The sequence below is a fragment of the Symsagittifera roscoffensis genome, chromosome 9 (assembly GCF_963678635.1).
Source record: "Symsagittifera roscoffensis chromosome 9, txSymRosc1.1, whole genome shotgun sequence".
Lineage (NCBI taxonomy): Eukaryota > Metazoa > Xenacoelomorpha > Acoela > Convolutidae > Symsagittifera > Symsagittifera roscoffensis.
Window position 1 is genome coordinate 41882998 of NC_087070.1, and position 13604 is coordinate 41896601.

Consider the following 13604-nt stretch of genomic DNA (forward strand, 5'->3'; position numbering starts at 1 on the left):
TGAAGAAAGAAAAATTTTATTTCAATTTTTTTCAATTTTTATGAACATTTTTTAAGCCAAAACCTGTCATCGACCTTAAAGGTCATATGAATTGCTCTCTCTATTTTACACTTATACAGTGCTGATTTAAATTATCCGGACGAAACGAACAAAACTTGAATTTTCAAACGCGTTTTTCTCAAATTGGGTTAAGATTAGACAAAAAATGAAGAGAACAAAAGTTGCTTAGAATTTCACCAGAATTAATAGGATGCCATTTTTTCTCCGAAATTCTCAACCAAATTTTTACCCCAAAAATGGGTCATTTTGGCTTTTTTCAATTAATCAAGAATTACGCTGAAACTACTTTGTTAATTGATATGAAATTTATATCACAGGAAGCCTCTTACGCGGCTCAACAATGTTTAACAAGGGTTAAATCTTAAAAAACCAGTATAAATGAAAAAATTTTCACTTAATAGTCAATAAATGTGATTTTTACTTTATAAAACCCAGAATCTCTGTTTAAAAATAAATTTTAAACAATTTGCGCAAATTTTTGGAAATTCAACCCTTCTTAAACTTTGTTGAGCTGCGTAAGAGGCTTCCTGTGATATAAATTTCATATCAATTAACAAAGTAGTTTCCGCGTAATTCTTGATTAATTGAAAAAAGCCAAAATGACCCATTTTTGGATTAAAATTTTTGTTGGGAATTTCGGAGAAAAAAAGGCACCATATTAATTCTGGTGAAATTCTAAGCAACTTTTGTCCTCTTCACTTTTTGTCTAATCTTAACCCAATTTGAGAAAAACGCTTTTGAAAATTCAAGTTTTGTTCGTTTTGTTCGGATAATTTAAATCAGCACTGTATGAGCAGCCTTGCTCATGTTCATATAAAAAATTGAGCGTAATGCTTGATTCTGATTGGTTAATATATCAAAATTTGAAAGTTCGCAACTGTGAGGCAAGCTGTTCTACAGTGCTGATTTAAATTATCCGGACAAAACGAACATAACTTGAATTTTCAAACGCGTTTTTCTCAAATTGGGTTAAGATTAGAGAAAAAGTGAAGAGGACAAAAATTGCTTAGAATTTCACCAAAATTATTATGGTGTCATTTTTTCTCCGAAATTCCTAACAAAAATTTTACCCCAAAAATCGGTCAATTTGGCTTTTTTCAATTAATCAAAAATTACGCTGAAACTACTTTGTTAATTGATGAGAAAATTATATCACAGGAAGCCCCTTACGCAGCTCAAGAAAGTTTAAGAAGGGTTAAATCTCCAAAAACCAGTATAAGAGAAAAAAAATTCACTTGATAGTCAATAAATGTGATTTTTACTATATAAAACCCAGAATCTCTGTTAAAAAATAAATTTTAAACAATTTGCGCAAATTTTTGGAGATTTAACCCTTCTTAAACTTTCTTGAGCTGCGTAAGGGGCTTCCTGTGATATAATTTTCTCATCAATTAACAAAGTAGTTTCAGCGTAATTTTTGATTAATTGAAAAAAGCCAAATTGACCGATTTTGGGGGTAAAATTTTTGTTAGGAATTTCGGAGAAAAAATGACACCATAATAATTTTGGTGAAATTCTAAGCAATTTTTGTTCTCTTCACTTTTTGTCTAATCTTAACCCAATTTGAGAAAAACGCGTTTGAAAATTCAAGTTTTGTTCGTTTTGTCCGGATAATTTAAATCAGCACTGTATTTGCAATTTAATTAATTATATAACAACTTATATTGATTATTTTGATTTAAAAAAAAACAGTCCTAAAGTTCTATTTTAAAGGTGAAATTTCAACTGAATTTATAAAATAGGCCCGGATGCCAGACAAGCATACCTCGAACAGAACAATAAGCAGATTGAAGAAATCGTAATCAGAGTTCGAGGTCAACTGTCCACTCAAAACCGAGTCACACTCGGCGCCTTAGTCGTGTTGGATGTGCACGCTCGTGACGTGCTGGCGACTCTAGTTCAAGACGACGTCTCGGATCCGAATGACTTCAAGTGGCTCTCGCAGCTTCGCTACTACTGGGAAGAGGAAAACATGATGACGAGGATGATCAACTCCATGTTGCCTTATGGATACGAATATCTTGGCAACTCGCCTCGATTAGTCATCACTCCTTTGACAGATCGATGCTACAGGTAAATATTACACTTCTACCGTTTCACAATTTTAGGGATTAGAAGAATAATACTAGATTTTTTTTTGCCCTCGCATACTTTTTGGACATGTGCAGCTGCTTAGTGTGTAACGTAGTCAGAAACTCAAGAGTTAATTTTTAAACGGAAACTCTAGTAATTTAATAGAAATAGATTAAGATTAAAACTAATGAGCCATTGGATAGTTAACTAGCTTAACATATTTGATGTTACAGGACTCTCTTCGGAGCCTTGACCTTGAACTTGGGTGGTGCGCCAGAGGGTCCGGCAGGAACTGGAAAAACGGAAACCACGAAGGATTTGGCAAAGGCAGTTGCAAAACAGGTTTGTAGAGGAATACAACGTACAAAAATGAATGTTCGGTCCCTAGAAAAGGCAATTTTGAAAGTATTTTTTGTGAAAAGAGTAAAAATTCAACTAAGCATGTGCATACTGTTTTTCAAAAGTTTGGAGGAACAAAATTATTTCGCTCTCCTTCAATCATTCGAACCCTTACCCCACCGTTTAGTGCTAATTTACGAAATCAATTTTCGGTTTACCAACCCTAAAATTTTTTGTTGGTGGGTGCCTTTGGCGCCATATATGCCTAATTTGAGGGAAGGAAGAGCGTGCTAAAAAAAACGAATTTTTGTCAAAACTTTCGAAAAAAGTATTTGAAACGTTAACTCTTTTCAAATTTCGGAAATTTGTTTCCAGTGCGTGGTGTTCAACTGTTCGGATGGTCTGGACTACATTGCGCTGGGCAAGTTTTTCAAAGGGCTTGCTTCTTGCGGCGCCTGGTCCTGTTTTGACGAGTTTAACAGGATAGATCTGGAAGTATTATCTGTAGTCGCACAGCAGATTCTCACCATTCAGAGAGGTGAGTTTTGGATAATTTCTTTCCGACTTTCGAAGAAGGTGAAAGATATATTTGCTTTGTTCGCGCTTTATTCAGACCAATTTATGGAAAAAAAACTATAAAGTGGGGATCGAAACTGCAATCTAGGTGTACGCAAGCGGCTGTTCTCAGTAAATTGTTCGCAAACCATTGTATTTTAAATATAAAGCTTCGCTATTTATTTTTTGCTGATGATTTTTGGCTTCATGGTTGCAAACACTACTTAAATAGCTATCGTGGATCCTATGTGGGGGGTTACGCATGCAATTTTGAACAATATGATTTTTTCTGACAAAAATTTCGGCTGAGTTTCTGTCGGCCTGTTTATCGGCTTTAATTCTGATTATCGGCTTTAATTCTGTCGGCCTGTTTGCAGATTTTTTTTCTTAAAGTGTCCGGTAGTGTTTTTGAGATCGATAACACTCTGTAATTAATGTTTGAATGTCCAAAGTCAGACGCAACAGAACATTTGTGAAAAATTTTAATTAATTTAAAAGTGAAACAAGACTGCTCGTATCAGGGCAAAGCCCTGAATGTTCCGACTGCCTTTTAAGGTTTATTGAGCAGCAGTAATACATAAACAAATTAAATGAAATAAAATAAAATGAAATTTTTTTTCTAAAATTTGAAATTTTTTTTGAAAATCATCCCCCCACACGCCATATAAAGTACAAAAAGATAGATTTCGTTCCTTGTAACAAATCAATTATGGCAAATAAGCTTCGTTCAACCAATTTGGAACGATTTATAAGACTGATTAAATCTCCGCTTACGCGTTAATAGCGCGAATTATATTGCGCGTTAATTGTCCCAAATTGGTCAAAATGGCAATCTTTAAACCCTCATAACTTTACGAAAAATGATAAAAGGTAAAATATCTTTTCAAATTTAAGCTCAGGACAACAATACTTTTCGAATGATACAAAAAAAATTCGTCAAAAAAGGCTAGTTAAAAAGTCGAAATTTGTCTGAAGAAAAAAAAACCCACCCCGAGCACAAATATTCCGTTACTTTCGTATCGAAAGTCGGAACAACAACATATTTTTGAAAACATTTTTCTACTTCCTTATTCTATTGTAACATTGTTCGAAATTCTGCTTACTGATTATTGAACTTCTACATTGCAGGATTTCCTCTCAAGTCGCTTGATTTCGGCTGGCCACTTGGTCCAGAATAGTCATTATTTAGGGTATAACTTTCAGATGGGTTGTATTAAATAAACCCCACTCATGAATTAAACTTTGATACTTTTTGACTATAATATTTTTGCTTGATCATTTTTTAATTGACGAATATTTACTTAAGGTAAAAGTGCGGTCGAAAAATGCGACTTTTTCTTTAAACTTTCCAAAAGTAAACGACAAAGTTTTTGAACTCAAAAGGAATGCACTAATATCTGCAGTCATATTGGAGCAACGTTTGTTTCGGTCAATTTTTTTGTCTGTAGTCTTGAAAGTTGAAACAAAATTGTTATTCAGGAATTGCTTCTGGCGGAGATACTCTCGTTTTTGAGGGTACCGAGCTCAAACTGAACCCAACCTGTGCTGTATTCATTACTATGAATCCCGGATACGCCGGACGATCGGAACTCCCGGACAACCTGAAAGCCCTGTTCCGACCAGTCGCAATGATGGTTCCCGACTACGCTTTGATCTCCGAGATTGTATTGTACTCGTGTGGTTTCGTCTCCGCTCGCGCTCTGGCTGTGAAGATTGTCGCGACTTACCGACTCTGCTCCGAGCAACTGTCGAATCAACATCATTACGACTACGGAATGCGAGCTGTGAAGTCAGTGCTGACAGCCGCTGGAAATTTGAAACTGAAATACCCCGAGGAAGACGAACAGATTCTGATGTTGAGGTCGATTAAGGACGTGAACTTGCCCAAGTTTTTGTCACACGACTTACCTCTGTTCGGCGGAATAACTTCCGATCTGTTTCCAGGAATCGAACTGCCGAAACCAGATTACGGCAACATTATGGAAGCAGTTGAATTCCACTGCAAAAATATGAACCTGCAAATGACGGAAAGTTTTGCGAACAAGATTCTGCAGATTTACGAGATGATGATAGTTAGACATGGCTTCATGATTGTGGGGGAGCCGTTTGGTGGAAAAACTTCGGCTTACAAGGTGCTGGCGGAGGCTCTTGGCACCATGAATGAAAAAGTAAGCTGGCATCTTTTTACGTTTTATTGCTCTTAGCGTTCTTGGTCCATTTGATTTCATAAAACATTTTTAAGAGAAGATTTTAGTTGTCCTTAAAATTGTTGGTTTCACAAATTTGACTGCATAAATGGCGATGCTGAAACGAGTCCTCAATCACATTGGCTTTTATTTAAACTTTTTGAAGTTTGTTTTAAATGTATTTTAACCAGTTTCTTTATTTTTCGTAGATTTGAAATGTATTCGCAGTTCCTGTTTAAATGGTAATCTTAAAGTCTAAGTAACCTAGCTTCATTTTAGAAATAACTAGATTCATATTCATTAAAGCATTCATTTCATATCTCCTCCTTTTAGAATCACGTGAGAGCCTTGAAAATCAGTAGCTCGATCCCTTCTCGACGAACTAAGTCGCATTTTTTCAACTAAATTCCAAGAAACGTAGTAAAATTTTTCCGCCTAGTAAAATTTTTCCTTAAAAAAGTCTCAAAAGGTTTTTTGGATCTAAAAAAAACAACAACAGTGTTTTAGTCGTTCAAGACAAAGCGAACAATCATGTTTGCGGCAAAATTTTGTAAAAGACGTTTTTTTTTGCATTCTTGCAACCCGAATTAACTCTTCGTTATAATAATAATAAATTATTTTCAGGCTATCATACCAGTAGTGCTTGTTATAAAACCGCACTTACAGCCATTAAAATTAGCCTGAGAGATAGCCATGAGACCTTCTGGTCCGTTTTCAGACTTCTCTGAGCGGAAAAATTAAATTGTTTTCTACATGTTTGCCCTCATTCTTTTTTGCCCTCATTTTAGGGCCAGGGCGAAGAGAAGGTGTTGATAACAGTGATCAATCCTAAGAGTATAACTATGGGCCAGTTGTATGGCCAGTTCGACCCAGTGTCCCACGAGTGGAGTGATGGTGTGCTGGCAGTCTCATACAGAAACTTCGCATCTTCCCAGGTAGAAGACAGAACACATTATTCAAAATTCGCCAGCTGCCCCTCACTTATCTGAAACATGTCATCTTCCAGCCCAATAATGACGTCATTCAAACTAGATGTCTTTTTGGCTGGTTTAAAAGTAATCTTTTCCACAAGTTATTAAGTGGTGGTTGGAAAATTCAGCGCTTTGCCCTGATAGGAGCAGTCTTGTCATTTTTTAATAATGTCATTGGCTTTTTTAAAAGGTCGTGTTGGCCCTTTTGCATTTGTTATATTTTATTAATACCATGCTTTGAAGTGCAGTTGTTCACAATTAAGTTTCCATTTTGCTGTAGACTCCAGAGCGTAAGTGGTTGATCTTCGACGGTCCAGTGGATGCAATCTGGATTGAGAACATGAACACAGTGCTGGATGACAACAAGAAACTCTGTTTGATGAGTGGCGAGATTATCCAGATGAGTGCCCAGATGAGCATGATGTTCGAACCCATGGATCTGGAAGCCGCCAGTCCAGCAACAGTAAGACAACTGCTTGTTAACAACAGTAAGACAACTGTTATTTTGTACTGCTTGTTAAAAGAATAATTAAAAAAAAAAACTCAACACTTCCACACAAGTTTAACATTTAGAGTGTCGACCAGGGATCAATTATACTTATTGGATTAATTTCATCAATCGATCATCCATCGAACCACCAATTTCGTGTTTGCTATTCGCAGGGACTGGCCACTTCGTCTTAGTTCCAATAAGCGTATATTTCACGTTAAATTGTTCCGAACATCCCCGAGGGGTTGCAAGGAACTATAGCGAAAGGGGGCCCTTAGAAGCATGAGTCCGCCCCGCCTAAAAAAATGCTGCCAGGCTGATTGATCTATTTAAAAATTATAAACTGCCGAAAAGTTCTGCCGGCGTTTTTACGATTTTCGTTTTTTTTGGCAATGGCAACAGTAGCCGGCAAAGCAGGTGTGACTTGATCTGAATTGGCTTCAGAAGGTGTAGTGTGAAATCTGTGTGAGGTAACCTATCTTTTGCAGGTGTCCCGGTGTGGTATGATCTACATGGAGCCCTCTCTGCTCGGATGGAGACCCCTGGTGTTGTCCTGGCTCAACACCCTTCCCCCCACTCTCACTGAAGTACACAAACAGACTATCCTGGACATGTTCGACAGGTTCTGTCCCGCACTCCTCCAGTTCGTCCGCAAAAGTGGAGCCAAGGTCACTATTACTAGCTACTACCGCCCTTTTCCTACTAAACTCTTTCTCCTTGTACAAGCCAACACCCTAATACTCAGTTTATTCAGCAAAACGGGCGTTTGTTTTCTATTTCTTTGAATAGTTGTAGCATAAGTGCCGAAAACTGCAGCCTATTGCGTGAATGCTTTCGTCAAATCATATAAAACTTAAATATTAAAGAAATCCAAAAAGCTTTCACGATCTACTATTTTTCAAATTTGAAATTCTGGGAGCCTGAAAAATTGATTTTGATCAATGAACTTCAAAATCACCACAAAAAGAGTTTCAAAAGAACACGAGAAAGCAAAGTACATTAAAAAAAAAGTCAACTAACAGTGCATTAGCTGGACAATATGTCTCGAAAAATGTTTAAAGAATCAAGTATTTGAAACTTACGTCGAAAAGTGATGTGTTTAACGTTTTAGGAGCTGTCTCCGACAAATGATGCGAATTTGATCAAAGCTCTCATCAATCTGTTCGAGTCGCAAATAGACGAGTTCCAAAACGAAGCCTCATTCAAAGCGATTGAGGACAGAGACGTCTATCTGTGGATGGAGGGCATCTTCTTCTTCTCCCTCGTCTGGTCGGTAGGGGGAAGCATAACTGAACAGCCTGGAAGGACTAACTTTAACAAACTGCTGAGAGAGATCACGGAAGGTCCCTTGACCGAAGGCAGCAAGTCACTGTAAGTTTTTTAATGTCCCCCCTCCCTACCCCAGGTCTTACTCAATGCAGTACCAATCGTGGGCGAAGGGGGTGTCATCCATTGTGCCGCGGCCGGTCCCGCCTGTACTCAGATTGGTCCATCCTGTACTCAAGACTTTTTTGCAGTGAAATTTTTCAATATTTTAAATTTGACGCGGTACCGAATGACAATTCTCTCCAATTTGAAAGCATGTTGTATTCGGACTTCGATGCTATGAAACACGGTAATATTTTCCTTGCCATGGTAAAAGGGGCAGACTTTTTTTCATTAAAAAAATAACAAAAGGATCGAATGTCCAAAATTGAGTTTGTTTTTTCCAAAAAATTGAATTCTCAGACAATTTTGTGTCGTACAACACTTCTACTAGCTTGCATAAACAAATTTAATCCAGTCAGTTTTAACAGAAGATGAAGAGCTTCTAGCCAGGTTCAAAGAAATTTTTGTATAACGCATGTTAGAGTTGAGCTATCGTTTCTCGTATAATGCGTATAACAAGGATTTTTCATGTAGTTTGTCGTATAACATGTACAAATCAATATTCTCAGGCTTATTTTCTCCCAATCAGAATCATTATTCCAAAACGAGATTAGAAATTATCCTAAAATCACTCAAGTTTGGGCAGTTTACAGGCTGTTTATTGGTTGAAAATTGTCTCTCATTTAGACTTTATGCCATGATTAACGCCCACAATACGAATGAAAAAGGAAATATTCAGTTCTTTCTTCATGAGGAGAAAAAGTTGTGTTAAGAATTTAGTATATATTTAGATGTGAAGCGAAGCTTCGCAACACTTGTGGTACATCAGAAAATTTGCGTCAGAGGGTAGTGAATAGAAAAAGAGACGGAAGTCGATAATTTTTTGAAAATTTAGGTTGAAAAACTTGCTCAAAAAATAACCCGGAAAAAAACACCTACAAAAATTTCTCATTCGTATTGTTTGAATGATGTTCATAAACATCCTATAAAGCAGTGGAAATCTTTCACCAAGCGCCACCTAAGGCAACAAGATTTAGGCCGACTCCTGTTGAGCCGAAAACAAAGTTGTTCTCATGAAAAAGATTTGGCCTATTTAAGTCTTACGACACATCCCTACTTACGCACTTAAAAGCGTAAAAATATACCATATGCTTGAAAAAAAAATATTGAAATAAATAAAATTATTCAAAGTCAGACATGGTAAGTTTACAAATAACAGGGCTTTCAATTGTAGTAAAAACTGTTTAAACAAAATTGAAACTCTTGTTGGGAAAGTAAGCTATCAAAAAACCGAAACAGATAATATAAATAGCGGTTTAAATAAAAACAAAAATTGAACCGACGGAAACTGAAACGAAAAAAGGATTCCGAAAAAATCAAAAAAATTTTACAAGAAATCTAATAGAAAAAAAAAGAACTATCGTACTGGAAATGAACTCCAGCTAATTACTATTTAATCTAAAAGATCTTAGTTTTACTTATATTTTCAAGAAATTGAGTAAGTTGGCCATTCCTACTAAATTTATCATTCTAAGAACAATGATTTACGGGGACAAGATCTCTTGTGGATCGCAAGATTTATAATTACTAAATTTGTTGTGTAATGATCATTAGCACTAGGAAAATCTCTATTTATTGTGTATTTATTGTTCCAACTTTCGATGCGAAAGTAACGGAATATTTGTGCTCGGGGTGGGTTTTTTTTCAGACAAATTTCGACTTTTTAACTAGCCATTTCTGACGGAATTTTTTATATCATTCAAAAAGTATTGTTGTCCTGAGCTTAAATTTGTGAAAAGACATTTCACATTTGATTATTTTTGTAAAGTTATGGGGGTTTAAAGATTGCCATTATGGCCAATTTGGGACAATTACCGTGCGATATATTTCGCGCTATTAACGTGTAAGCGGAGATTTAATCCATCTTAGAAATCGTTTCAAATTGGTTGAAAGAAGCTTATTTGCCATAATTGATTTTTTACAAGGAGCGAAATCTATCCTTTTGTTTTTTGTATGACGTGTGGAGAGATGAATTTCATAAAAAATTTCTAATTAAAAAAAATTCGTTTTATGGAGCAGTAATAACCTAAAAAAAATAAATGTAATAAAATACATTTAATTTTTTTAGGTTGTTACTGCTCCATAAACTTTAAAAGGCAGTCGGAACATTTAGGGCTTCGTCCTGATACGAGCAGTCTTGTTGCTATTTATCGCGATTTTTTAAAATTGTTTTATGCGCTTGCGTTTAGCAGGCAATATCAACTCGGAACATGTTTTTCTCCGTGCAACAACTTGTCTAACAGAATCATTAAATCAGTTCCAAAACTTTTTTGTTACGCTTGCGAGAGCAAGTGTCTTGTAATCCGGAACCATACTTAAATTTGCGGTAAACAACATTCCCGGAAATCAATGGCTTAAATGATTTCTAATTTTATTATATCGGCTTAGTCACCTTATTTTGTGCTGTTTGGACAAAAATAGATTTATATATGTAATATTTCCTAAAGGAGGTGTAAAATTTCAAAGCTTCATGGCTCAAAACTTTTCATCTCAGCAAATTTGTTTTCGGCTCAACTGGTGTCCTCTAATGTATTGTGGGCTTAGTTGCCGCTCAAATTTTTTTAAAGCTTTTCCAACACTGGTCATGGTATTTTTTGAAATTGATAAGCCTTCTGTCTCATTTTCTGCACGATAGTTTGCAATGCTATGTTTGTGTGAGATCGCAAGTGGTGCGTTTTAAAATACAACTTTCATTTTTTTGGTACTCTATTCGTAGCAAGCAAGATAAGAGTCACCTGAATCATTTATGTCTAAGTGCAAAATTTTGCTCCACTCATCATTGATAAACCCCGTGTTTGTTCAAGATACCATCTTCTGGAGACGGTGGAGGCGCCGGAGAAGCCATTCCAGATGTCATTCCCTGAAGAGGGGTCAGTCTACGAGTACAGATTCATCAAGGAGGTTCTAATCAACTCACACCTTCTTCTTTCCAATTTCTAACTTTTTTCTAAGATGGCCCAAATTTGAGAAAAAGTCGGCTGCGAAAGTTATTTTTATTGGTTGAAGCACAATCATTAAATTTGATTGAAGTTTCAGCCAATCAGATTGAAGTACCATGGAAAGAATAAAAACAACATACTTGGGCTCTGTAAGAGAAATTACGTATGTTTTCTAATGATTACTGCCAGCTACATTTTCTCGTTGACTTCTCTTTCTGTTGATTGCATCCAATTTTGAGCGCAACTTTCATAAGACAAAATCATTTGATAAACTTATTAAGAAATAAGTTTCTGGCCATTATACTGTCCTATAGATGAGACAATAGTTTGCGACAGGTATTAGATGTTAAGCTTTTCAATTCATGTGTTACAATCATTGTTAATGGTTGCAAAGTCGATAATTTTTTAATAGAGGCCATAAATGATCTTTTTGTTCTTTTGAAAACTTTTTTCTTTTCGATCATAATGCCCCAACCTGATTTTTGTTTTAATTTCAATTTTTTTTTTCGAAATTATTCTAGGATGGTAAATTTTTATTAAGTTGTAAATTGAAGCTTTTTAGTGAGCCTGTTTACCTAATTAAATTTGAGCGTTAAACTTACTTTGACATTTTTTCTCTGTGGCGATTGTAAAAGAACAGCATTGCTCGTTCAGTGCCCAAGTGGTTATGTCCTTGACTATTGTAAATTAGTTATGACAATTCGTTTTTAATAACTACTGAATAAATTCACCTCTTCTCTTTTTCTCTTTCCAGGAGAAAGGCAGGTGGGAGAAGTGGACAGAGGCGATCAAAGACGCGCCTGCAATTGCCAAGGACGCCAGTGTGAATGAGATCATAGTGCCCACGATAGACACGATCAGAGTGCAGAGTCTGGCCACCACTCTCGTCACCCACCAGAAGGCAGTCCTCTTCGTCGGACCCACAGGCACCGGAAAGAGTGTCTACATCTCAGTTAGTTCTTACACTATTGCTTCCGCCCACAACGGCCAGTGTTCGAGTCCAGTCATGGCCTATCGTTTTTTGAAAAAGAGACGAGATATACTTATATTGAACCAGTGGTGAGGATGATTACGGAAAAAAGTTGTCTTTGTTTTTGCTTTTCACGGTTAAATTGAAATGAACTTCTTTTTCTAAATGCTTTTCTATTGTAGTGTTCTTAGTTTGGAAAATATTCCTGGTCGTATAATCTTAGATGTACAGGAATTATTTGTTTTTGCTTTCAGAAGGTATCAGCACTCAAATTTTTTCCATTAAAAAACTATTTTTAAGTGATTTCAGTTTTACTTCAATTGTTATGGTATTGTTCCGACTTTCGTAGCAAAAGTAACGGAATATTTGTTCTCGGGGTGGGTTTTTTTTTTCTTCAGACAAATTGCGACTTTGTAACTAGCCATTTCTGACGGAATTTTTAAATATCATTCGAAAGGTATTGTTGTCTTGAGCTTAAATTTGGAAAGTTATTTCACCTGTGATCTTTTTTCGCAAAGTTATAGAGGTTTAAAGATTGCCATTTGGGACAATTAACGCGCGATATATTTCGCGCTATTAACGCGTAAGCGGAGACTTGATCCGTCTTAGAAATCGTTCCAAGAAAATCGTCCTTAGAAATTGTTGGTTAAAGGAAGTTTAGTTGCCAAATTGATATGTTAAAGGGAGCGAAATCTATCACTTTGTACAAAAATCTCAATTTAAAAAAATTCATTTCTATTACATTCAATTTGTTTCATGTTATTACTGCTGAATGGACCTTAAAAGGCAGTTGGAACATTCAGGGCTTTGCGAGCAGTCTTCTTAAGATTTTGTTTCTCATCTTACACTTTGGGTTTACGTTTCTGAGGTATATATAAAATAAACTGCCACCTCTGATTTTTCGTTTGACCATTTGTGCCTGAAAAACTGTTATAAGTTTCATTCATTACGAGGCTTGGAAGGAAAATTGAAGCAACGGTTATTTCCTTTTAAATAAAAAAAATACGTGTTCATACTACATAAAAATGTCATCCAAAATTAGAAATCAACCAGCACACCGCTAGATTAACAATGAGTTGGTCTATGACTTCCGTCCTTGGATTTTTTTAATTTCACGAAAATGACCCAGCCAATTTTGATATTCAGATTCAATTTTGAAAAAAAAAAACAGGTTCTGGTATCTCCACTGGAGAAGCGGCTTCCTCATGAAGTTTGTAGAGAATTCGCTATGATCCTGAGAAAACAACGAGTTTTCTAAATTTTGACTGTTTTTTTAAGTTTTCACTTCGCGTGAAAAAACCCTGCTAATTTCCCAATAAAGGTTCTAAAAACACAAGAGATTTTCCCTGGATACACGGCTAATCCTTCATTTTGGTAGAAAAACCATAATAGGCTTGGGAAAATTCCGATTTTTGAAATTTAACCACTTTTTTAACACAATGTCCACTTCTCGTGAATGATTTTGCTAATTCCCCAATAAAGGGTCTTAAATAGGGTCGAGATCTTAGCGCATACGCGGTTAAACCTTACTTTTTGTAGAAAATTTTTTTTGACTCGGGTAAAAATTCCGATTTTTGAAGTTTTGTTCTTTTG

General features: G+C 35.9%; 1 protein-coding gene across 1 annotated transcript in view; it reads left to right on the forward strand.

Annotated features, from left to right (window-relative positions):
- Positions 1–13604, forward strand: part of LOC134853917 (dynein axonemal heavy chain 7-like) — a 96509-nt gene that overhangs the window by 30292 nt on the left and 52613 nt on the right. Inside the window, 10 exon segments of the mRNA XM_063869883.1 lie at positions 1803–2133; positions 2367–2475; positions 2848–3010; positions 4507–5195; positions 6002–6148; positions 6465–6647; positions 7163–7342; positions 7786–8045; positions 10907–11003; positions 11796–11993. Of these exon segments, the coding sequence (XP_063725953.1) occupies positions 1803–2133; positions 2367–2475; positions 2848–3010; positions 4507–5195; positions 6002–6148; positions 6465–6647; positions 7163–7342; positions 7786–8045; positions 10907–11003; positions 11796–11993 (2357 nt within the window).